This window comes from Polyergus mexicanus, unplaced genomic scaffold, assembly GCF_030449975.1.
Source record: "Polyergus mexicanus isolate NDT 795.1 unplaced genomic scaffold, iyPolMexi1.0 SCAF_7, whole genome shotgun sequence".
Lineage (NCBI taxonomy): Eukaryota > Metazoa > Arthropoda > Insecta > Hymenoptera > Formicidae > Polyergus > Polyergus mexicanus.
In genome coordinates, this window is record NW_027223327.1 from 11,634,321 (window position 1) to 11,662,318 (window position 27,998).

General features: G+C 34.5%; 1 protein-coding gene across 4 annotated transcripts; it reads left to right on the plus strand.

Moving 5' to 3' along the window:
- The first annotated feature begins 51 nt into the window (after positions 1–51).
- Dsd (attractin-like protein dsd) lies at positions 52–27,826 on the plus strand. Of its 4 annotated transcripts, none has more exons than XM_070298422.1 (12): positions 52–675; positions 17,257–17,604; positions 18,986–19,167; positions 19,591–19,985; positions 20,261–20,859; positions 20,945–21,419; positions 22,059–22,482; positions 22,572–22,715; positions 22,826–22,975; positions 23,089–23,476; positions 23,677–23,914; positions 24,006–27,826. In XM_070298422.1, the coding sequence occupies exons 1-12, from the start codon at positions 263–265 to the stop codon at positions 24,252–24,254; spliced, it is 4,005 nt and encodes a 1,334-aa protein (XP_070154523.1). In that variant the 5' UTR covers positions 52–262; the 3' UTR covers positions 24,255–27,826. The 4 variants fall into 4 exon arrangements, with proteins under 4 accessions (XP_070154523.1, XP_070154525.1, XP_070154526.1 ...); XM_070298424.1 differs by having other exon boundaries at positions 23,698–23,914; XM_070298425.1 differs by lacking the exon at positions 22,826–22,975.
- The last annotated feature ends 172 nt before the right edge of the window (positions 27,827–27,998 follow it).

The following is a 27,998-nucleotide window of genomic DNA, read 5'->3' on the forward strand; positions in this document are numbered from 1 at the left end:
ATGGCGGTGACGTCTGCGCACTCTCTTCCCGAACTCGCCGCTCGCCACTCGCCACTCGCCACTCGCCAGCGCGCGGACAGTAGCAGTGAGTCGCGCGAGTACGTCGGGCGAGATAGATCGAGGTGGACTCGAATTGTCGCGTTGAAGATTACGGGTGTTGGTGAGGCTGTCTGATTTTATCCGTCGTTGTCTCGTCCCGTATGCGCGTCCCTCGTCGGTGCGTCCGTTGCGGCCATTGTCCCTGACATGGAAGCCTATCAAAATGGCAGAGATCGCGCACATGTTTTTGTTCCTATATAAGTCCAAGTATCGTCGGAAAGATCAGTGGCGGCGATCTCGTCGTGGCAGCGGTGGCGGGGGCAACGGCAGCGACGATGACGACGACGACGAGATCGCCGGGGTGCGCGATCGACGGTGGCGACGAGGACGCGGCCATGGCAGCGACACCGCTGCGGCGGTCGCGGTGCCGTGGGCGACGTTCCTACCATGGGCGGTGCTCGTCTGCTGCTGGGTGATGCGCGTAAGCGACGCCGCTTCTTCCTCCTCCTCGTCACCGACGGTGGAAACAGTCTGCGATCTCGACAGCTGCGTCAACGGTGACTGCGTCAATGGCAGCTGCGTGTGCCGCGAGGGCTGGCAGGGCGCGCACTGTCAGTTTTGCGGCGGGAAGGTCAGGTAAGCTATCGCTCTGTCACTTTCCCGTGACAGCTCAGCATCTGTCACGAGATCTTATCGTCGTGAGATTTTCTCCGTCCCTTTTTCTCCACGTATTCATATATCCGCGTCTATCATTCGTCGCGAGTCTTGCCGATCTTTGGAGCGCGAACGATGTAAGGGGCGACCTCGTTCGTCCAGAGGACGACACGCGGGTACGCGGTGAGATATCCATGTACAGTGCGTATGTAGCGCATCGTATCTCTTACGTACATAAGCGCGCGTAGTCCGTGTCAAGTGCAACGGTATCTGGCCACTTTTTAGGTCGTTCTCATCGCTTCGATCGCGTGTTCCGGGTGACGGAGAGAGAGAGAGAGGGAGAGAAAGAGAGAGATTCATCCACCCCCCTCGGGCGCGCGACGTAAATAAAACGTCTGGGTGCGCGCGTGCATGCGTACTTTTGGTGCGTCTCTTCGAAGGAGGCATTCTCCTTGTGTGGCTGCACATTATATTAGCTTCTTTGTTCTACTTTCCCTTATCTAAGCAAGTCGAAACAAGCGATTAATTGTTATTATCGCATTTTATTCGAAGGACAAAGAAATAATGAAAAGAAAAAGTACAGGGCAAACAGATTAACATATATGTATTTTGTTGCCTCGAGATATAATATGTACATAGTTGATCGGAAAAGTTCAGTAAGTGGAAAAAAATTATGATTTTTATTGTCCCGGACTTTATCCAATGGAATAAATTGGCAAAAATTATAACATGTAAAACAATCGTAATATGTAACATTAAAATGTATTTATATAACTTTATACAAAAAGGTATTTTTGCTTTAATTAATAAATCATATTAATTACTATAGTTTAAAAAAATAGTAAAATCGATATAACGATAGTCTTTTTTAATTCAAATCGATATATGTGAAATTTTTAAAATAAAATCTTTGAAGGATAATATAAATGTTACTAAATTTTCTATTAATTTTTATTTTAATAAGAAAAACGTAATAGTAACTAAAATTAAAAATCTTTGCCAATATAGATCTGCGGTTTGTCTTTACCATTCAACATCTTTTAACAAAAGAAGCAAATGTTATATTTGTTACATCGATATTTAATCTATTACGGATTTTATATTTTCGACAAAGCTTAAAATAGAAAACATTCTATCAATTGACGAAAACAAAGATATAAAAGAATTTCTTATTTTATTTTAACATTTTTGATAGAAAAGACAAGTTTTGTGGCAAGTTTTTCGGGAAAAAAAAACCGGTTTATACCACTGGCATGAATTTTATCAAAAAAATGTGAAATTTTGCCAATCCTGAACAAAGCAAGCTCCTCTGTATCTTGCCGTGACACCGATCGCCGTAAGACGAGAGTCTGACAGCCTCTGGGAAGGATCAGAGATTAGATTTGTCTGATCGGATCGGTGGATCATCGCCGTTAAAAATGACGAGCAAAGTGCTCTCTGTCCCATGATTACGTGAACTTGCTCAATGTAGGGATGGAGCAAAAATATTCTGTCCCTTTGTACCATATAAAACATTGCTCTATCTTGTTTTAAGATACGTTGTTATTTGAAAAATTTATATTATCAATCTGAAATGCAAGTTTCAAAACTCGTCGCATACATATATCTATAATATATAAAAAAAAAATCTTCAATAAATAAGGATAATTGTTTTTTGCATAATATGCGAAAAATATTTATATACAGTCTTTACTTTTTTCTCTTAAATTAATAATACATTTTAGTGTCGAGACAAATGTAGATGCTCTTGCGAAAAAGCAATAACTTTTTAAATCGGAATCTCGTTTTGAAATTGATCATGACTTTTTAAATACATAGAATAGACAAAGAGTTTTCATCATCATTGTGCGTTTCAAGTTTGGCAAGTTTTTTTTTCCTTCCCAAGAATTCGAAATACATATATTTTCGCCCTGCGTTGGGTAGCTCGTACTCTCTCACTACGCACCTCAATTTCCGTTCCTAACCGGATGTTCACGTTCAGAGTTTCTGAGAAAATGTCAAAGGTGCATATACGCACACATCACCCGATCAATCGTCGTGCTTTCGCCGTGAGAAAGCTGGAACGAGCGATAAGAGTCTACGGAGTGAAATATTCGATAGATATTCTTGGATATTTTCTTTAGATATTTAATGGATATTGAAAATGTATAGATACTATACTATTCCGCTGTAGATATGACATTCCTGCTGGCTGTTTCTGCTCCTTTTTAAATATTTAACGAATATTTGAAGACATTCGCTACGAATATTCGATCAATATTCAAAGATCCTCTAGGATTTTCATATCTTTCGCAATATTCAGATTTCTGAATACTGTTAATAATAAAACTCTTTAATAACATTTATTTTTAAATATATATTAAATATAATATTAAATAAAATATAAAAATTTTTCAATTCCTTTTTCCGGATTATAAATATGATATGAATTAAATATTGAAATTTTGTTTATTCATAACTTTGAGTTTTATATTTTGTTGAGAGAGAGAGAGAGAGAGAGAATTTGCAATACCACGAAATATTTTTTTCTCATAGATTGTTACAAATATCGACAGAATATTTCGATTTTGATTTTAATATCGCGTTTCGCCGCATGTTCCGGAAATTGCAAGAAAGTTTTTTTCTTCAAAGAATAAAAGGACGAATCTCTCCCTTCTGTCCTTTTTATAGTTTAGATGAATATCGATTCCGAAATTTCACGATATTTCTGGAAAAAAGTTTCCGTCGAGGAAAATCGAATGGTCACTCGCATTCGAGCAAGAGATCGAACTTTGGCGTGAACTCTTTTTTGCCTTTCTCTAAAAAGTTAATTCCGATTCGGAGCGTTGCAGTGTCGGTGACAATGATTGATAGACATTGCGAACGTGAATAGATCGCGAATAGATCGCGGGCATCATCATCTCTTCTTTTCTGCTTCACTTTGCACTTTACATAACGCTATTACGGTGCAATTTCTCTCTTTCTCGCCCTCTCTATTGTTATATATATATACACAATATATATAATTTTTGTACACAAAAACAGAGACTAGCCAAAAATACGAGTTAAATCGCTATGCAATTGACTTTAGCCTAAATAAACCGCCTAATAGGTCATTTAGCGCGTTTTAAAAACGAATAAGAATTGTATATTGAAATATCTCAAAACGCTATGATTTTTGAAATATCTTTTGCGAATTAAAAAATGTAAAAGTTATAAATTTATAACAATATTGTGATCTTAAATTAATTTCAAATAAAATTCGCATTAAAGACAATTTAATTCAAAAACGTTCAAATATTCTAAATAATCTCTGTAATCAATATTCGCAGCTTTGAAACGACTGCAGGCGACATATCATAAATTTACACATTTCTTTTATATGTATTCGCGCGCTACGTGCGATTCTTTATGTTTTTGCGTAGCGATACACGTGACAAAAGCGTGCGACGAGATAGAGAGAAAGAGAGAGAGAGAGATGTGAAGTTTTCGGAACATGCCTTTCATTGTGTTCGCGTAATGCGCTAGTCTGCACCGGCAATGTAAACTGCATCATCGTCGACAGAAGGCGCATGAATGCAAAAGCTCGTTAGTTGGTTAGGCCAAGCTTGATCTCTCTATAGCCGTACTAATTATGTCCCTCCATTCCTATTTGTTTCCCGTTGGTCAAGTGCCATGGCGCATCTCTATGCGCCCTTCTGTCATACGACGAGGTGTCGATGAAATTGTTTCCTAAAAAGCGCGGCCTCTCCAAGCGTCTGGCATTATTTCGTTAATTCGCGCCGCATTGGAAAAGCTGCTTTGCTTCGAATGAAAATAGCGAATGCAATTATCTTGCAATTTGATTAGCTTATAACGTATTATATAATTAACAATTATTAATTTTGAAACAATTTTGAATTGATCAATAAATATAAGAATAAAGAATCATGATTGATCTGGAATGAAAGAGTCAGAATTGATTTTGATTTTATATTCTGATAGATTGACAGTGGAGACAGATAGTGATTTATAAAGATACTTTTTATAATCGTTGATGCAAAAGGAAACTGATTCTTTATTTCAATGCAGCGCTTATAGTGTGTATTCATTCGCGAGTTAATTGGTCGATAATAGCTACGCGATAATAATTACTCGGTGATTTTTTTCTCCTCTATGTGTGTGTCTCGTTCGCTTTTTCCCGTTGCACAGATTATAAATTATATAGGGTGATTACGTTCAATTTGAATCCTTCTTTAAATATAGTGAACGTCGTTCACATTTGGTATCATTGCGCCAACGATTTCAAAAGCTCTTTATTAAGCTATTAATATTGCGCATTATTATCTTGGAAGTAATATATATAGGGTGACTCCGAACGTTCCAGCCAGACTTTGAGATCTTATAGGAAATTTAATTCTGAACAAAAAAATTTTCTATAAACACGAGTCGAAAAATGCTTCCTTAAGAAGTTATCGGTCAAAAACCTCTGATGCAAAGGAAGAGGGAAAGGTGAAAAGAAAATGAAACTTAATAAATTTCTTGAAAAAACGATAAAAATAAAAAATAAAAATCTTTTTCTTTTATGAAAATAAAATAAATTTTTTTAAACTAAAATAGCACGTAATAATAGAAAATGAATAAAGACATGAAAAACCTAACTGTTCTCAAAATGTCTCCCCCTCTTAGCTCCAATACACCTTCGGCATCGAGTAATGACCTGATCTAGTCGGATTTCCTCCTGATTCAACTTTAATCGATCTAACAATAAGTAACAAAAGCACTTTTTGTACGTTTGAAACTGGTTATATCAAAATCTATGGAACGTACAACGATCATTTTGATCTCATTTGAAAGATAATTTAATTTTCTACAACTTTTGTTTCGGTACTTTTTGTTAAAAGACGCACATTTTCCATGATATTTGGAAAAATGTGTAAAATAATGACGATTTCAGAGGTTTTTGAGCGATAACTTCTTAAGAAAGCATTTTTCGATTCTTGTTTATAGGAAATTTTTTGTTTAGAATTAAATTTCCTATAAGATCTCAAAGTTTGGCTGGAACGTTCGGGGCCACCCTGTATATTTAAAAATAATTCTCTCTCTGTCCTTTATTTGATAATTTAAAAAAGCCATCGAGATATATCTTGTCTTTCGAAAATTTCTAGTTTTTACCAAACTTAAATATGTTATGTGAACGCAATTTCGTTCATAATTCAACGTTATTATGTAAAAAAATCAATATTTACTAACTATATATTCACACGAATGGAATTATCTATTGGCGACAAATATATAATAAAAGGAACAAACTTATCTCTATTATTTGCAATTAATCTCCCGTGTAAAGTATCGCATAATCCTATAAAGCTATATTATCTCACTTGATTTCCGACGTGAACAGCTATTTCGCGGTCGGTACTGACACGATAATATCGTTAAATTATTCATTAGTAATACCGTATTAAGCTGTGAATTTAATTAGAGCCGTGCGTGCATGCGAATCAACGATGGCCCGAATCATATTAACTCGTTTTAATCATCGATATTGAATCTTGTACCCCTTCAGTTGGCACCAGATTATGTGCGTATTCACAGTAGGCTTATAATTTATGAATAGTGTGGGATGGAAGATTCGTTAAATTCGATCGATCAGATTTCTTTACATTATATTATTCATGCATTCGCGAATACGTGCATAATCTGGCGCTAGCTTTCGAGATTTTTGTGTATCTCGCGAACCACTCTACGTTTTCAACCGTATGCGAGATACAGAATCTTACTGACGTACGTGGAATATCAAAGCTGCTTTCAGATTTTCTGCCATTCAAAGCTAGTTCTTACCATATATAAATTCTTCCACTTGGATTTTATCGACTTCGGCACTTTGTCCTGATTATTTCTTCCGGATTATACGTATAATATTGGAATGTGTGAGAAAATTCAAGAAACGCACCACACACTTTATAGTTTTGACGAGACACATAACATATATACACAATCTTAAATAGCATATTTATATAAATTTAAGAAATAATTTCTCATTTTTTCTGGACATGTGAATATCGCCGATTGAATCATGTAAGAAGCTTGTAAAAATGTATTTTACGGTGTTTATGTTATCTATGAGCCTTTTACTTTCTCGTCATATATAAGAACATACATATTTCTTATTACATATTTATTACCGTGAAAAAATTGTTAGTAATAAACATACTATGTCAGTGTAACGAACTTTCCATTCTAACTATGTACAATAAGATTATTACATGTACACACACACACACACACACACATATTTCTTGTATATGCAGCAAATATATAATACTTTTCATATTTCTCTCTCTTCTTTTTGTATTACATATGAAGAAGAATATTATATGTATTGTATATATATTTATATTTGTAAAAATATCTTTTTATTCATCGACGTTACTACTGTGATGAGATTATTCTTTTTGTTATTTTAAATAATATTCATTCGTTGATATATTGACAAGTATCTTACACGTGGTTCATAATTTTAAATGCTCAATACAATTTTGTAGCTTTGTCGCCTTTGCAGCTTGCTCTCTCAATTTCTAACCGTATCCTCCGTGCATCGATTTTGTTATCGTGGAGAAGGCGTTTTGTTTCGTATCACGTGTTACATTATGCATAACTCTACCTACTCATGTGCTATCTTCTCTATGGGACTTTACTCTTGTCAGAGGTCAGAGCATATGCGATGGCTTACGTACAAATATAGTAGCGATGCACGTATATAGAGCGAGACGTGTTCCAAGTGTGATTATTATCTCAAAAAAATACTAAATTGATTAAAAAAGAAATGCTTAAAGTTGCTTAAAATTATGTGCACAATTACCAAGCTATTTTTCTATAATTTTCTTGTCATAAATTCCGTTGTTTCGAAGAAGAAGAAAAAATCACGATAAGAGTTTGATTTTAAATAAAATCTTTTTTTTTCTTTTTTTTTTTTCAAATTTTTAATGAAAGAAGATCAATGCTATAATATATATATATATATATATTTCGTTTAAAGCATCTTCTTCTAAAATCAATAAGAGAAATTGATATGTTACGCTCTGCATGTTTTGTTGTGTATGTACGATACGATTCAATCTGACAGGTCACGCAGCTTAATATTATTCTTTAATAATAAACACTATGATATCCATCGTTCTTGTCTGCATACTAAAGCATATATCGATATTGGCATTAATATGCAAACATTGCTCCGCCGCAAAAGTAATTTTTAAATCGGATTTTATTAAATTCAGTGCAAGTATAAATCCTTAATAATTTAATTTGTAATAATAAATAAAAAAAAATTGATAGAAAATAATATAAAGATTAAATTATTTCCAGTAAATTATTTCCAATTTTTTATATTGACTTCTTATTATTATAATTCAGATTACCGATCTGTTAAGATCCCTTTGAAATTAATTAAAGACTAAGGTTTTATTTGCTAAAAATCTTATTTATTAAAACTTTATAATCGGCAATTATTTATAAATGAAAAATTATTGTTACCAATGTTGGATTAACTACTAATCTTTGTCTCGATAAGTTAATATTTGAGAAAAATGATGTAATATTCTATAATATTGTCTAATATAATACCTAACAGCTATCTAATAATATATAAAAAAAGGCTTTAGATTTATCTACGTTATTTTAAGAACAAATATTGTTATATATATATATATATATATATATATATATAACTTTAGCGATTTTATTTTTAATTATTTGATATCCTGTACAGATTTGCATAATGTACCTGAAAAATGTTTTGAATAGATAAGGCATCTATTCGGAAAATGGGAAACTTAAATAACTGAAGTGTAGATCGACATAAAGCTTGATAAGATAACTACTTTACAATTTATAGATGATATATTGTAGTCGTGTATAGTCGCGTATGATACGCATTTCAATCGACCCATCGAATTTGTTATATTTTGTTATCTATGTGTATTATTTATTATCACTTTATTTTTGTGTGCAATTTTTCTGCTGACACGGTTCGTAAGCAAGGCTACTCGTTTATCGTATATTAGTGCATATGTGCCGTGTCATTAAATTCTATACCATGAGATATACGTAGTATCTGGATAGACTTGTACCTTGAAGTGCCTTACAATTAATGTCGGTCGTATTCTTTACTGCACTTTCAGTACCGAGGTCTCTTCGTTCATCCACACATTTCTTCTCATTCCTAACATAAAGATACGCGCGAAACCAACCCCGACGGCGACGTGAGTAGTCTGGGGGTTAATCGTGTTTGCGATTCGAGTTTCGTCGACCATAGCCGTGTCCGCAAAACTGTTACGTGTCTCACGGGGTGGACAGACTCCGGTGAAATTGGAAAGCGTTTCAAATGTCACCTCGGCCATAAAGCCTCCTCTCCTGATCCGGACGAAGTCTTTTCGCTGATCCGTTGTATCTGATTCCTTCTCGTCCATAACGAAATTGATCGAGTCTCGAAACGAGTTCTGCAGATAGCACGAAAATCTCGGGATTTTCTCTTGACAACAGAAATCGATGTAACGAAGGGATGTCACATCTCGAAAACTCTTATTGTTAAACGAAATTTACCGATAACACAAAAAATCTTTATCTCGTCCCGTATTTCAAGTTTATATTTATAAGAGCTTTTGTTTTTATTCATTATAATTAAAGATTTATGGATAAAAATAAAATTGTCTGTGTTCTAATTTACTTTTGATAAAACTCTAACTACATAATAAAAAAAGAAAGCATTTCCAACAAATTTCTAACATTATGCATTCAACATTTATCTTTCGATTTCTGTCAATTTTTTGCCTGACACTTCTGCACTGAAACAGAATCATTTTTCTTTTCAGAGGAATTGACATAAAAAATAGAATGAAACATAACGATGATACTCTTTCCATCGATCGAGAAATGTAGATTCGTTATTCTCGTGCCTGCGGCGCGTTAAATTAAATTATCTCCGCGAGCACATGTTGTCATTCATATTTTTTGTTTCCTTTTTCATTGAGCCGGCCCGTACGGAAAAGTTATGTACCTGCATTTCAATGCGTTTATCGATGCATTCAAAGTGTATGTCAATACATATCTATTGATAGATTTGATACACTTGCTCGTACAACGAACCGACTTGCCGTTAAACTGTGTTTTCAGTTTAAATAAAAGATCATTGCTTTTTTTTTTTATTGTTTGAATGAGTGATCCTTCAAAGAGCGTCGTTTTTCGAACCGTCGTTCTGTTTGAATATTGCAACGTTGACAACAAAATACGAAGGTAATTTATAATGAATATCGTATAATATTATAAATATAATTAATTTATAATAGAAAAAAAGTATAATTTAATTTAAAACATATATAAGATATAATTTTTTACATTTGCGTTATAAAAACGTGACGCATTAAGATATATAAATTTTCTAATGAAAAAAGAGAAGAAAAGAGAGAGAAAGATGACATTTTTGGAATCTTATTTTGATGGTGTATATATTTGCTATAGAAACCGACTGGTTATATTATACAACGCAAGGATCCCTCTGCAGCTAATTATCGTTTCGAATTTATTTTCCAGCAATGTTATCATGGCGTCCACATTGCATGTTGTTGAAATTGCCGGGAGTCGAATTCTTCAATATTGGCCTCGCAATATATGCGACAATTAAATGAACGCACATTCCGACTGACGCCGAGCAACTTTTATTGCTTCTCGAGAGAAGGAACCTTTGCGTGGGTTCTTCATTTTATCCAATGTACATTTCGCTCGTGGCTGATACGTATGAACCAGTTCGTAGCGATATGAACCGAGGATTAAAATCGAAATATCAGTTCAATTTTCGATGCTATACGTAAAGAAAAATTAGATTATGTCAATAAGAGTTTTATTTGTTTGCGAATAAAAATCGCGGAAAATCTTACGGATTGTTATCGCACGGGTTTTGAATTTTTGAGATAAACATTCTGATTTTATAAATGAAAAATTGCCTTCTTCTTCGGCGCGCTTGCCAGTTTTTGGAAAAATAAATCTTCTACACAGTTCTTGAAAAACTTTATCCTACCCCGACATATTAGTTTTAATTACGCACATGCCGGTCGGTGCTAATAAAAACCGGATTGAGAACCGGTAGAATTCGCGATTCTTATGAACTCCACATCTTGGCGTCTGGCAAGCGATGTTATGCCGTCTTCGGCATATTTGTGACGAAACTTTTGCAAAACTTATTGCAGAAAATAAAAATGAGAATCGGGAAAATGGGGGAAGAGAGAGAAAAAGAGAATATCCGTCCTCAAAAAAGTTTTAAGTCGATGGTATCTTTCCATGAAAATTTAGCAAGTAACTTCCGTGCTGTGGGGCAGCTTTTTAATTTGCGTTCTAAAATGATTCGCTTAAGATCCATTAAAAGGGAGATAGAAATGACGAGTAACTTGTTAATTAAGCCTTTGATAAAAACTCGAATATTGAGTGTGACCCACGTGAAGAATAAAAATCCTGTCAATGATTAATTATGTGTTAACGAGATGAATAAAAATTAATGTAAATATGTACATATGTGTGTACATGTACATAGGATTGAAGTTTTATATAGAATCTAAAAAATAATGTTCTTGTTTTGAATAAATGTATAAAATAAGATTTGGATAAATAAATATATATGAATTTATTTTTAGATGTTGCATCAACTTTCTACTATCGAAGCGTGAAATCCATTATTGAATCATTTCTTGGAAAAGATTAGAAAACTGCTATACTCTTGTAAAATTCTTATTTAATTCTTAACATCTTATTTAATTCGCGTATTGTTGGAATAATTAGAAAACGTGGTATAAAATTTTAAATATTATTCAACCTACTATTATCAATTATTTTTTTGAGTTTGTAAAGATTATTTTATTATTTTGTTGTAGAGTTTAAGATACGTAGAATATATATATATATATATATATATATATATATATATATATATATATATATATATATAATAGAAATAATATATATAGAAATGTGTGTGTATGTGTATTTAATAAAATTTTATTTAGGACGGAGTCAGTGTAAAACAAACGTGGAAAATTTTTAATCAACTTTTGAAATCGAAAAATGAACAAACAATTGTAGTTTGATGGAGTCGTTTTTCAAAATAAGCATTTTATAACATTAAAGCACGTTTATTAAATTTAATGTTGGCATGTCAAAGAATTCTTATTACAATTTTGTCAGAGAACACCTCATTAAATTTACTCTTTTTACCTGTACTTTTTGTTTCATTCTTGTTGCTTTTCTCTTTATTCTCTTCAAACGAGCAAGTGAAGGCTCGTTTCGTTTCAAGTAAAACGTCATAAAGTTGAGAAAAGAGCAAAGCTTTACTTTCAAAATTTTACTTTCTTTTTCTATTTTTAAAAATCTCGGCTTTTTAATTGTGAAACGTTATAAAAAAAGCTTGAGAAGCAATTATCATATTTCTCATACTTATGAAATGCCATATGAGCAAATAAAATTTAATCATTTACGATGCTCTGTTCGTATAACAGATACGAATCCAGTATGCACAATTTATGCATTTTTATTAGTTTCGTTTACTTTATTTTTTATATTTTAAAATACATTTTATTTATACGCTACTAAGAAATACGTTTTTCTCCGATAATTTCTTCTATTTAAACATCTTCGATAACTTCTTAGTTATTAAGGCGCATTAAGTGCAAATGGATGCGATTTAATAGCTGTGACATTGCCGTAAAGTCCGTTCCCTCGTTGACTCCGAAATCTCGAATCGGAATCAAATTATATTTTTTGATATATATATATAAATCACGAAGAAACTTCAAGTTACAGCCGCATTTCCGCACTATGTACCTTTTTTTTTCTTTTCTTGATGACAAACTCTGTTTCGTCTTCCAATCCCTTTATTTATCTCGATTCTTATTTTTGGTCTTATTTGATTACACCTGCCTTAAGTACATTATGTAAGTAGAGATTCGGGAGATTTTCTTTTACATAGAGATTACTTAAAATAAGACTCACGTGGCAACACATTTATTCGAGACTCCGTTCCAGATTTAACTGCTTTATTTTAATCTTCTCGTGAAATTATAAATGTATCGAATGCAGTATCGCGTTTATCTGAATTCGAATCCGATCATCCAGATCTTGTAATAATCTAATAATGAGAATTTTTTTTAAAATATAAAAGAAATAAAATGATAAATGATTAATATATTCATCTTTTCGTTCCACCAAGTTGCACAATGCGCTTTTAAACTTTCTCATCTCTACTAAATTGCTCGGAATCATAACGATATCGGGCAATTTGTTGGTCATATCATTGATGTCACATAATAATTTTTTACCACTACATACTTTCTATACTAACTTGCCGTTTTTGTTCTCTTTAATTCGTAATATTACGACAAAAAGTCACGTTTTCCATAAGATTAATCGATATCGTTGGTAACAGAGAAAAATTCTTATCTGCAACTTATTTCATCACATCGTTTGAAATTTAAGTTGAAAGGAGAACGATTTTTAAATCAATTTTAAGGTCAATTTTCCTCGTATTTGAAGGAGTTGCTTGACATTCTTATATGAGTAGAAATTTCTGCGATAACGAGCGAATTTATTTAGATTCGTCATTGACTATATGTCTTCGAACTTGCATGAATTTTACGCTTATATTGTTTGACTTCGAATGAGGAATAAACTTGTCGGTCATCGAACTCGATGTCGATTGTGACTCATCCGACTTGTTGATCATCACAAAGAAACGACAAAGATTCTGCGTTCACGAATGAAGCTTGTTAATTCTAACCGTGATATTTACGAGGTGCTCTTAATAAGATGAAGAATTTTGTCTGGCCGTGTATCGCACCGAAATAACCACGCGTTAACACTCGACAGGGATCTAAAATATTTTAACATTTTACGTTGATCTACTTGTAATTTTTATCGTAGATAATTTTAAACGGGGGATCCGTTATGTAGATCATACATCTGTATCATATAATAGCACATCGTAAAAGGATTAAAATCAGAAGAAGATTATCTTGTTCTTATGCAACAAGATCTTTCTCATCATTTTAATTTTTTCATTCATATCCGTAGTGTATTTATATATTCATCATTATTTATTTATATTTATATTGCAATAGTTTTTGTAATCCAATATTTTTTATGCGCAATATTTTTAAAGTCCTCAAGATATTGCTACACCTCTTTTATCTATTTCTATCATGAACAATTTTTTATAACGAATACTGCTCTTTATAATTTTTTAAAATACTGGAATAATTATGTCCAATTATTTTACATTGTGGAAGATAAAGAGCTTTGCAGGTTTTAAAGATTTTTGACCCTCTTCCCAGTGATTAATCAGCTGTTATTTTTATAAGAGTTTCGTGATTACGTTCTTTTATCCTGAGCTTTAAATTTACAATCGCGTGTTCAGTCTTACACGATATGATGTTAATATTTCTGATTTTCTTCAGATGCTCAGACTGCAACAACCGTGTTGTAACGTCGGCAATTGCGACAACGTGTAGGATTGCGCATTATCGAGGAAGGCGTAATCTACGATCTTATTTATGTCGTCTTTGTTTTTGTCCGAAGTTTTTTACAGCGTACTGGTAAAGTGATTTTGTTATTTTCTGTTGAAATTGATTACATTATATTATAACAAAGAGAGAAAGAAGAACGTAAAAGAAGGATATATAAATATAGGATTCTTTCTCTGAAATGTAAAATTGATGTTCGATTTATTTTAATCGAGAACTTAAGGAGAAACTGGACGAATCAGCTACGTCAAAAATTAATAAATCTAATATATATATCAAGATTCATGAACATTGCGCAAAGCACTTTTAGCCTTTCAAAATATAAAATTAATAATTAATTTATGACTCAAAGTAAAGTAAAGAATGAAAAAGTTAGTTCGATATAAGATAATATTTACGAGTTTAAGATTAAATTAAGATTCTACAGAGCAAATCTTTACTTTAGCTTATAAATTAATTATTAATTTTATATTTTGAAAGGCTAAAAATATGTGTTTGCGCAATGTTCTAGTTCCTCCTTAATTTTTTATACAATAATTTTGAGACAAGTTAATGATAGAATAATCTATTTTAACAATCCTTTTTTATTTTTTTATGTGTTGAAAAAAAGATATAATAGTAATGACACGAGCATTTTTTAAAATGTAAAAATTTTGTAATTTGTTTTTTATGTCTATATAATACGTTTTTCATAATTATTATTATGAAACAGATATATCTTCCTCACCGATACAAACGGATAGCATTCTTGTTTCACGATAAAGTTTTAGACGAAGAAGACGAACTCATTTGTTACGAAAATGGTTATTGACGGATAAGGGTACTCTATACGTTGTGCTATCTCATCGAAACTATTTTTTAAAGCCATCTGTATTTTTAATTGTCACTTGTGTTTGAGGATTATCGCTGCCTCAATAATATTGCCATTGTTCTCGATTCTCGATTCATCTATTCGCAAGAGGAACTGATTACTTCTCAAGTATCCTGTATATTTATATAACGCGAAATTGTTTGCGGGATTCAGTAATCATAAGATCGCGATTAATTGTGAGAACTGTGTAATGTGCGTTATCACGCGCGCATATTATGTAATATACTATGTACAATATATACGAGTACATGTAAATACGCGTGGCATATGTGCGACGTGGTATTCATTGTCGATTCATCGATACCCGGATGCGTCTTCACGAAAGTTGCATTCTTTTTACACAACATATTATTATTCTTCCGTTGTCATCACACATCCTCTCTTGTTACGTGTCTGTGGTTGTAAACGTGTTACATACTTAAAGCGCAGGTGTTTTACGCGCCTTGTTATTCCACGTAGTTAACATGTTCTCGGTCTATTAAATTTTATTTTTTTAATTCAATTAAATTATATTGCATATATTAGATATTATTATATTACATTTATTATATTATATTATATATTTTTCTATATATATTATTGGTCAGTGTATCGTGTTTTTTTTTAATTTATTTTTATCAATATTTCTCTTTAGTCTTCGATAAACAACATTCAGTATTACTTTATTTATTATTTCTGATAAAATACATAAAACCGCGATTGAATGAACATCAAAAATTTTGTTATTTCAGTATAGCATTAACATTTTCACGAGTTTATTATATATAAAATCTCGTTTACGCACTTATATCTCCTTTCCATATTCCGGCGTCAATAGACTATTAAAGTCGGAAAATGAAAATTAATATTGACTTTTATATCCATGGCTTTTTTTTATGAAAAAGAAGCTCACGTAACGAAATAGAAAATAATCTCTCCCAATTGTTGTAAAAACTGAGCACTATCGTAAGACGGATATAAATTGATACTTTTTAAATTACTTAAAAGAGAATAGAAAACTAAATATTGACAAGTCTCAAGGATTTTTTTTTTATATATATTTAAGATTCATTTTTTTTCTTTTCTTTTTACATTTAAATCTTAGATTAAAATTTTTAATACTTTTTTTATGCACGCTCATTTAATCGTGCTATGCTCGTTTCCATACCTTCGTATTCGAGCTCAAAAATGCAGGAGGTGCTGCGCAACGTTCAGATGCACCGCACTTTCTCTCGTCTCGTCTGCATCTGTCAAGGACATTGTTTTTCATTCTGCTGGCTTTTGGTCTGCTCTTCGCGCATCTCCCTTATTATAGACTTGCCAGCGGTCGTTGGAATAAAATGGGAAGCGATTAATGAAATTTGTAGCGTGCTAGATTACTCTATCGTTGACAATGATATGCCCGTTGATCTCGTTCTTTCGGGTCGCGCATCCGCCCGATATACATCTCTATATAATACAATACAATTTAATATTGTATTATATGTAAATGGTTGCCTGTGTATTATTGGTATTATGTTCGATTATTCGTGCATGTAAAGATGACATTGATTGAATTCGTGAGATTTTTATTTACATGACAATTATTCGTCAACGAGAATGGGATGAAGTCATAAAAACACGCGTGGAAAATCGAGAAAAGATCTCTTAACCGCATGCTTCTATACTGAACTTTGTACTCTATGTATTTCACAAGATATATGTTTGCCTTTTTTTACTGCCCACATTCTTTTACCTTTACTTGTTTACAATGAAGGCTATTTTTAACAATTAATGTCAAAACGTATCTTTACATCGTTAAATATAAATTATATTTACCTATAACGTAAATATAATATAATTTCATGTAGATATTTCTCCTTCAATCTATTATTAATATTTTTTCAAGTGAACAAATTATCTCTCTCTCTCTCTCTCTCTCTCTCTCTCTCTCTCTCTCTCTCTCTCTCTCTCTCTCTCTCTCTCTCTCTCTCTCTCTCTCTCTCTTTCTGTCTCTCTCTCTCTCTCTCTCTCTCTCTCTCTCTTTCTGTCTCTCTCTCTCTATTCGTTACTTTCAGATATTGACGAGATCCTAATTTTTATCGTATTATTATTACTACGCTATGTAATTAAAATATTACCATGTCGCAAAATCTTCGGCAAAATAATCCCGCATAATAATTTAATAATTTATCTGTTTCATTCTTTTGGCAGACTAACAGAAAAGAGCGGCATCATCCACGACGGTTTCGGCAATTACACAGCGGACGTGAAGTGTTCCTGGTTGATCGAGAGCAGCCCGAACACCAAGATACGTATGCACGTGGAGCAATTCGCGACGGAATGCGGCTGGGATCATCTGTACATCTATGACGGTGACAGCGTCGAGGCGCCGCTGCTGGCCGTCTTCTCCGGTCTGATGCACAAGGACGGCTATCATATACGCCGCGTGCCGGAAGTAATAGCGCGATCCGGCAGTGTGTTACTGCACTTTTATTCCGACGTCGCGTATAACATGAGCGGCTTCAATATTACATATAAAATCAACGCTTGTCCGAGCAGGTGAGTCTGAGCGTCGCCGGTTGCAGTCTATTTAACGATTAAGTCCGCGTTACTTCTTTTTCATCTTTTCGATACTGCTTGTTTCTCTCGATGGAAATAAAATATATTTTTTTATCTACATTTGTCTCATTGGAAATATACAATATTTAAAAAATGGAACACATTTCACAAATGGTTTCTATTAAATTAAATCAATGGTTTCAAACAATATTTTATTCTGGATGAATATTTTATTCCGGATGAAGGTTTTAGTCTGGATGGAGGTATACAGTTACGTTACGCGCGATTGATTGCTTTGTTCGTGAAAAATAGTTTTCGCGAGATGGAAAAAAAGTGGAGGGAGCATTTTATGAAGTTTTCCTGAATATTTACGGTGCAAATTGATAAAACATAATCGGTATCGGTCGACCTTGAAACGCAAATGATTATTATACGAGTGATTCTTAGCGAGTAAAGGCATAATTTGGCACAAGTGCCGGGTGACTCACATTATTCGCGTACGAGGTTTTAATCCGATATATCATCAGAGCTAGATATATGAAGGAATTATGTGTGCATGATTCTTGGCACAAAAAGACGCGCTGGACGATAGTTGTAGCTGCCTAAAAAAAAAAGATGCAGCTTTGCGAAATATGCGGTGTTTGATAAAGGTAGTGTCAAATCCTGAAGAGATGCGTAACAGAGAGAGGGAAAGATTGACTGTCGAGATTACACGGGATGGCAACTACCGATAACTCGTAATTGGGTCGCCCCCGGCTTAGAAACTTTATCGAGCTTCCTCTGAGAGCCGGAAATACGCGTAACCGTGTCTATGTCACGTTTGATAAACGTTATCTGTGATTAGAAGATGATCAGTCGACAGATACCTGACAAAAAGTTTATGGTGTCTATTGAGAGGAGGAAAGACATTTTTCGAGATTACAATTAGCACTTTGTCAAGTCGGTGCTTCGACATTTTGATATTTTATGACATGTGAGAAACTAGTATGATTTCTTTTTACTTCGAAATCTCTCTCTCTCTCTCTCGCTATTTTTAACTTATAAAATCTTTTAACGGGTATCGTTAAAAAATATTTAACTCCAGTTTCATTATTCTAATAGATTCCTCGTATTACAATATACACGTTTTACACAACTGTTTGCATTTCTAACTAGTTATCTCCAAATATTGAATCTAATCAGAACGTATGATTGTCGCCAACACAAATCGTTTTGCAATAGAGAAATATCAATACAGGTAAACACTTACCGTTTGATCGGATAAATAGCGCACGAGAGCATGTACATTTGCTTTCCGATGTCGTCAAAGATTATCAACGATGACACTTCGAAGCTAAGATTGATTCAATGATATCCCGTGTACATACATTATGGTTTTCAGATTTTCCCACATTGACTGTTCCGGCCATGGAGTGTGCATCGAAGGCACATGTACCTGCGATGCCACGTGGACCGGTGAAGCCTGTGATGTACAGGTATGCCCGAACAATTGTTCGTACCTTCATGGGCAGGGCGAGTGTGATCGCGAGAGTCATCATTGCCGCTGCTTTAACGGCTACAAAGGTAAGGAAATAATGAGAAAAGAACATATCTTGATCATGTGACTTAATTGTATAGTTGACGATAAAGTGCCAATCTATCTAAAATTATATAATAAAGTTATAATTATAATTCACACGATCATATATAGCACGATCATCTAAAAATAAGATTTATTTAACATTTTTATTCTCGATATTCGAGTTAAATGTATTACTACATATCCATATTTATAACTGTTATAATTATAGTATAATAAATGTGATGAATGTGTGGCATTTACTCATTTAATATACTTTTGAAAAAAGTAGAATATATGACGATTTATAATAAATTTGGAAAAATTTACTATATAATTTCTCACAAACTATCTCTGTTTAAGAACTTGAAATAAAATAAAATAAAATAAATCTTCATTTATATATACGCGTGATTTCTGGGATTTAGGCGCAGACTGCAGCCAAAAGGGGGATCGTGGATTTTGGGAGACTGTCACGTATAAAGATTTGCCACCAGATGGGTCGGCCAGTCACTGTTCTATCGTCTGGAAAGATTCTCTGTACGTGGTTGGCGGTGAGAGTTTCCACCGTGCCAAGATGATATACGTATATGATTATAACGGCAACGTCTGGGAAACTCCTCATGTTGAGGGTCGCGCGCCTTTGCCGCGTTACGCGCATTCGTGTGTGCTCTTCGGTGACAAGATATTCATGTATGGCGGTGCCTTACAAAACTCCACCATGACCAACGAGATTTGGGCGTTTGACATATCCGCCAAAGTCTGGGAGAACGTCACTGTGTACGATAGTTGTCACAATAAAACGATGTGTGGGCCGCTAAAGGTGCGTGCGTCTATTTAAGATATAATCTTATATTTAAGCAAGAAATATTCTTTGTATTTATGTAAAATGATAAGTAGTGTTTATATTTTACGATCGAATTTTGAATTGTTAATTGCTGAAAGTTTAATTTAATTTTTTAATTTTTTATAGTGATAATATCAGTCGATGCTGACTCTTATTCTTTAACTTTTAGCTGACTCTCATAGTATGATATTTTATAACTTAGTATAATATCGTTTATATATATACATATATATATTTTAACGTTTTTACAGGTAGCTGGGCACACTGCGACTTTGGTGCAAAGTCACAACAAGAAAGAGAAGATGATTGTGATATTCGGTTTTTCACCACAATATGGTTACTTAAACACCGTCCAGGAATATTATTTGGGTACGCGCGAATGGCAGATTGTCAAAACCATCGGTTTCCCGGTGAAGGGCGGTTACGGTCACAGTTCCGCCTATGATTCTCTCACGAATCTCATATATGTGTACGGTGGTTATGTGTCAGAGTCGCACAGCACGCAGGTGTTGACCAACCGAATGTATTCATATCATCCCAATAGTTACGAATGGCGTCTGCTCACAGCGGCACCGTCGGCACGTTTCTTTCACACGGCCACTTTTGTTTATGGCGGACTGATGCTGGTTTTCGGTGGTAATATGCACAACGATACACAGCAGTCGCATGGCGCGCGATGCTATTCAGCCGACACACTCGGCTATGACGTCGTGTGCGATACTTGGCATCAATATACTATGCCTAAAGATATGAGCGATCTTCCGCGATACGGTCATAGTGCGACGGTTTTTGAGAAGTCAATATACATCTATGGCGGTTTCGATGGTGAAATGCTCTCTGACATGTTGAGGTAATGCGTCTTGTTTGTAAGGGAAAAAAGATTTTATATATACTATATGCCTATATATATATGCTGAGATTTACTTATTGCGTAGATATACCCCGGGTAATTGCGAACATCTAACGAATCAGAATCAATGCCTGAACGCCAGGATAGGCGTGAAATGCGTGTGGCACAAACAAGACGGTCGATGCCTGCACATTGTGAGATATATGCTTAAGAAATATCAAGACGACGATACTTACATGAAATGTTTGGATGATGCGCCACCGCGCGGCATGACGTCGCACGAGGAGCTCTGTAAACTCTTATTCGATTGCGCGTCTTGCGTGCAAAACTCGTATAATTGCGTTTGGTGCGGCAAGGGTTGCTTACACGAGAAATGTCGGGATCATCCTAATTCGCCGAGTTCAAGACCCATTACAGATCTAGAACAGTGCGATCCGAGTGGCATCGAATGCTTGATGCTCCATACATGCCACGCTTGCGAAACCAATCCACGTTGTTATTGGTCTTGGTCCAATGGGCCTGACCGTTGTAAGCCGCAACGAGATTCGAGGATTCAGGTGGTATGTGTGTTATATTTTAAGATTTTGCTGATTGTACAGACAATGCAGAAGAATAAATAAAATATTCAAATACAAATATTTTTCCAAACATTTTAGAAATAGCGAATATACAGAGTGTCTGGCATCAATCGCATCACCGGTTGTGTGGAGGTAAAGCAGATGAAATCGAGAAGAAAAGTCCTTTACCATTTTTTCTATAACACTTAATAAAAAAGTTATTATTGAGTAAAGTCTAGCTAATCAGCGCCGATCTTTAGCCGGACGCACGTCGGTGAGCCGCGCACTGTGAAGTGTGCAGCGGCGCACACTATCAGGCGCGCGGCTCATCGACGTGCGTCCAGCTAAAGATCGGCGCTGATTAGCCAAACTTTACTCAATAATAACTCTTTTATTAAGTGTTATAAAAAAAAAATGGTAAAGGACTTTTCTTCTCGATTTTATTTGCTTTACTTGCACACGACCGGTGATGCGATTTTGACGTCGGACATCCTGTATATAATTTAAAAACTATTTTAATAAAAATGAAATTTTCAATATATTGATCTAATCTGTTCATACAACACACGTACACACAATCTTAACCTGCAAAAAATTAACAAAATGGATATATTGGTTAATCTTATTAATTTTTAAAAATAGATGTTTGCAAATGGCAGTCTCGCCATACCACCAGTCACACCGCAAAGCTTGACGATGGACATGTGCCGCTATAATCCGTGCATAGAGTATACAACGTGTCGCAACTGCACGGAAGGCGATTGCATCTGGTGTCAAAATGAGGGGAGGTGCGTGGATAAGAATGCATATCCAGCCAATTTTCCCTACGGACAATGTCGCGAATGGACTACGATAGAGGCTAGGTGTCGTCCTACAGAGACTGGCAGGGACTGGTGCAGCTTTTATTCGTCGTGCGCTACATGTCGTTCGGATCCTGGATGCGGTTGGTGCGACGACGGATCGGGCACCGGGAAAGGCATATGTTTGCCCGGCGGAGCTCGCGGTCCCAGCAACAAGAGCTTAGAAACGTGTCCGTTCGAACACTGGTACTTTACGAAATGTCCGAGTAAGCGAGTTTATTTACTGATCGTTTTTTGTATACTTACAATCAAGGATTGTATCATTCATACCTTTTTTTTTTTTAAATTTTCGTAGCCTGTCAGTGCAACGGGCATAGTAAGTGTCTTCCAAACAGCAGCATCTGCATTCAACCGTGTGGAAATTTGACTCATGGGCCACATTGTGATAGATGTATCTCCGGTTACTACGGGAGTCCACTCAACGGAGCAACGTGTCAACGTATGTAATTCTTTTTCACATGCCACGATATTTCTTGTAATCGTCACGACCAAGTGAGAGAGAGAAAGAGAGAACCAATTGAATGTGACACTTGCGCGTGTTTATTACAGCTTGCTCCTGCAACAATCAAGGCACGCAATGCACAAGCGAAACGGGCAAATGTTTTTGCACGACCAAAGGCATTATTGGCGATCACTGCGAACGTTGTGATGTGTCCGGTCTTTATAACGGAGATCCTACGAATAAAGGATCTTGTTTTTGTGAGTCAATTGATAAAATATGCTTTTTATTCTATATTCCATTAATTTTTATACATACATATATACAATATACATATAACTCATGTATCTGATTGTACATATATTTGTTTCAGATGACTTGGCTATTGATTATCAGTTTACATTTAACTTAAGCAAGAAGGAGGATCGTCACTATCGGGCCATTAATTTCAAAAACTCACCACCGAAAGCCGATATTGATGCCGAATTCTCCATCACGTGTTCCGTACTTGCTAAGATGAATATTACCATCAAAAAAGTAAACAGTCCGGAAAGGCCATTGCTGCTCGGCGCGAATTGCACGACGACCATGTATAAGCATCGTTTCAGTAAGGCAGATTACAATTTTGGCAGCGAAGATAATAATACTTTCACCACATTCTACGTGTATGTTTATGACTTTCAACCGCCAGTGTGGATTCAGATCTCATTCTCTCAGTACTCCAAATTGAATCTGCAACAGTTTTTCATTACATTCTGCACGTGAGTATCATAAGTTGGACTTTGAAGTGGTTTTCAGTTTGAAATAAAATGCATTAAAGTTATGTTAAATCTTTTTAAACACAATGCGAAGAGTGATCTTGAGAGATGATACATCTATTGGCGTAACGCTTTTTTTTTTCTAAATTTTCTATATTCTTTCCGTCTTATTGAACCTCAGGCAGTACTTACTTGTAAACTAGAGATTACATGCCACCACACAGGTGCTTTCTCGCTCTGCTATTAGTGGCTGCCATTCTGTGGAAGATCAAACAGAAATACGATATGTATCGACGAAGACAACGGCTCTTCCTAGAAATGGAACAAATGGCCAGCAGAGCTTTCAGTTCAGTTGTAGTAGAGATTGAAAGACGTGACATTGATGGCACAGATTTGGAACACGGTGATACTGACTTTAACAATTGTCGTAAAAATATAAAGGTAAACGTGATCCTTTTTTTTGTTTTTAGATATTTCACATGCATAACAAAATAGAACATTTTGCTTTATGAGATTTATTTTTCTATTACAGGATGTTCCTCCTAGCCCGATTGCATTGGAGCCTTGTTGTGGCAACAGAGCGGCGGTCCTGTCTCTGCTAGTCAGAATGCCAACTGGTGGCGAGCCTTATACGCCAGCTGGACAGAGCGCCGGTTTAGCCGTCGCGTCTGCTTTGGTGACGTTAGGCACCCAACGTAGACCATCTCAAGAACTAACGACGAAGGAGCCGAAGAAGACGAGGAAGTCCGCCAGTCAACATCCGGATTCTACTTGTATTTAATGATAAAACTATAGCAGAGACATTGCGATGGGACGTGACTACAATGAGCCTTAGAGTTGTTTCTGTGATCTTGCTCGCGCTTAATACGGCAGAACTTTTATCTTTGAACTCTGACAGAGTGAAAAAATGCGAACAATGATCGCGCTGAGATCGAGGCGAAAAAATATGCGAAGATTTTATTCGTCGATTTTCCACGTGCAACTGATTGGTGTATCAAACGATTTAGCTATCTTAGCTGAAGAGTTGGCTGAACGTTTAATATTAAATATAGATGTACGCGCGTCTTTCCTTATCGAATAGAAGGAAACGCCTTTGATAGAGGAGTAAATGGACTGTTTCGGTCTACGTCCGCTAATCATGGTAAGTAACATGTTTTGTTTAGAATTGAGGTGCGCGTTGTCATTAATAATGAAGTATCTTCGCGCGCCAAGAGGGAACGTCCGCATTAATCGGCTGACGTACGAGTTTTCTGAATCTCAATTAACGATGTACAGTGTTGTATATAGATGATTAGACGATCTACATTTTTCTTGAATGATATATTTGCTCTTGTGAATAAAACTGGCCTCGTGCATATTTGAAAAACTTTTATCCGCTGCTTCTTTTTTACGAATTTATTCATTCATAATCAAAAGAAAACGCGTGTGCAGATTTAATCCTTCTAAATCTAGGAAATTTTTAAAAATAATTATCTTTTTATAAATTAACAGATTTAACAATAGAAATCTGCTTAAGTTTGGAAGAATTAAATATAGCATATTCGTCATAAATTTTTGTTTCTTTATTGTCTCACAATTTCCGCAATGCAGTGGATAAAAGTTTATAAATGCCATAAAAGATATTAATTCATTAATATTACTAAAATGATTGAATTCGAAGAAGTACAACGCTTCGACATAAGCTGTAAATAGGCTATATTTTTGTTGATTCCGCAAACGAAGATGCACATTGTTAATAATAAAGATTCAAACATATACGTCATGTACGAGATACTGAGGTGAACGGAAAAACCGAATTCATACGTCAAAGAATTCATTATTAATGTAACCCTTTGTAACGAATGTGTATAAAATTCATATTCTAAATCGATCAAGGGAAACAGAGATAATTGCAACTGATGCAGATTTATAGAAGGTACAAACGACATATTTGATCCTGTGTGCATTTCACATTAGAATATTGTGCCAAATCATTTTTGTTTTTTTTTATATAATCCCAAATTATTTATCGAGGCAAGCTTTAGTTAGCTAGAATTGATCGAACGAGAAGAATGAATATTTCTATTTATTTCGTTACTTCTGTTTATCATTAATGCTATTAAACTTTGATTGCAAATTTGCAGGATTAAAATATTAAAAGTTAAATTAATTTAATTAGAAATTTTAAACATTTTGTCGATTATACTCGAAGTTTTAATCTAACGAAAACAAAATTTATAGCCGTTACAGTATAATTATTTCTTCCGAGGATTCGGTTTTAATTTATGAGACAAGTAATGGATGTTGATTACATCGCACGTTGATTGCATGACTGTCTTTCTGAGCATTTAATTAATGCGTTTGAAATAATTGCACGTTTTTACATTTTTTAATAATTTACAGACTACTGCTTATGTTACGTTATTTTTATTATTCCGTATATTTATCCATAATTATATATAAGAATGAGTAATTATATGAATGAATATCGCGTACTTCCATTTTTTTTATATTAAATTTGTTTCCTCTCACAAACACGAAAAAAATAATTTATCGCAGACTTCATAAATTTTGTATATATTATTAGCGAGAACATAATGATAGTAATCATCGTACAATACTTAGAGAAAATTCCAGCTTCTTATTCTTTATCCGTGAAATTCTATTCAGAAGCCGGCATCTTTTTCTTTTCGAAACTTTCGTGGTAACATGAGAAATGGGAGTTTTTGTCCAGCAGACTTATAAATATATACATATTAGACAGTTCCCTTATAAATACGTTAATCTGTGTTATGATAGTTAAGCTTCTTTTTTGATGGGTGTGATGTACGTATTTATATCTATATTAGTGCATTGAGCGGGTGAATATTAAGTGATGTGATCTGTTATTACTCAGATTGGCATAATGTGATGCATTTTGTTTTGACATTTAATACTCATATAATTTCCTGGTCTTTATATTGTTTAAAATATTAATTTATGTAAAGGCGTGTTGTGGTCAAAGAGACGTATATATATTATAAATTAGAATTATCCCTCCCTTTTAAGCGATAATGCGCATTCTATCTTAAATATATTTTTCGTACCAAAGAAAGCTCTATAGATGTGAATAAATCGTTATTGCGCACGTAGAAGATTAGATAGCACTCGACATAATCAATTATTATATAACAATTAGAAATAAAACCATAATGGCCGCATCTAAAATAAAAAAAATGGTCTTGCGTCAACGGTAATATTTATGTATATCTGATTATTATTTATTGCCGAATTTACTTTTTAATAAGACCAGCTTTTGTACTCGAATAGCGGAAGAGTAGTTTCATTTAAGAGATTCGTAACTCTTCTCTTATGAGCGCCAAACATTAAACATATTTTATTAAATTATATTTTATTGTATATATTATATTGCGAACATATTTTTTATTGTATGATTTGTACGAATGAGTAAGCGCTTTTAATCCTTTCGTTGCCACAAATGCGCACGCGCGTGCACACACACACACACACAGACAACACAAGCATCACTTCATTATCGATAATTGTTTGATATTTTGATAAATTTTGAGATCTACAGGAAATCTTTATACCCTCATATGTCAATAATCAGGAATTTTGGCAATGGAAGGATTGAGATCGGAATGCAAAAGTTTAAAGATATCATTCATCTAGAATAAATTTTTGCATCGAAATGCAAAAATATATTGTCATTAGGAATATTGTTTGAATTCGATATTTTTAACTTTGTGCGTTCTTATAACGAATTCAATTGGATATACCAATGTGCACCAGTGCACATTAAACGCATTAAACCGAATTCGCTCTATTAGTGTTGATTTTAAATTATAAAAACAATGTTCCACCGGCGCTCATAGTTTTCTGTGTCCCATTCTTAGGCTACACTTGAGAGTTTTACTATCGAAAGATTTTTTTTTTTTTTGTTTTAATCAAATTGTCTAATGAATATTTGATAATTGAGATTCATTCTCAGTTCAACACCAATTGATATCTCTCAGAGATTAAAGCTCTCAAACGAACATAGTTAACATCACTCTTTCAATTCTATATCAGCTAAGAATTGTCATTGTCGACACTCGTTCTCGGAGGATAAAACTCTCAAGCGTATACTTTTAGTTTTGATCTTATGTTTGTCGCGTTTATCGTGTACTGTAACACTGCCAATATAATATTCCTCTACTTCGTTAATTTTTTACAATTTGCTTCGTCTTCTATTTCTCCGAGACGACGGCAAGGGCGGCCCCACGCCGATCGATCTCTGCGACTGATAATACGTGCGAACCATCGATATTCCGCAATCTTTTATCTCTCTCTTTCCAACGAAAATCGCGCACCACTGTTGTTCGCGATCGCGACGGGACCAGTGTTATTCAAGAGAATGTCTCTCTCTCTCCCTCTCTCTCTTTCTCTCTCAAAAAGCTTAAATAATTATAAAAGTAGAATAGTATAGGTCACACACATATTCACTTTTTTACTTTTATTTACTTGACGTATTTAGAGAAATTGATGGAATTTTTTATAGTTATTT

Bases quoted from the DNA above. Each gene is read 5' to 3' on its own strand.
- Dsd (XM_070298422.1), top strand. From the start codon at position 263: ATGGCAGAGATCGCGCACATGTTTTTGTTCCTATATAAGTCCAAGTAT. The intron at 22,483-22,571 runs GTAAGCGAGTTT...AAATTTTCGTAG, and splicing joins GTACTTTACGAAATGTCCGA to CCTGTCAGTGCAACGGGCAT. The intron at 22,976-23,088 runs GTGAGTCAATTG...TATTTGTTTCAG, and splicing joins GAATAAAGGATCTTGTTTTT to ATGACTTGGCTATTGATTAT.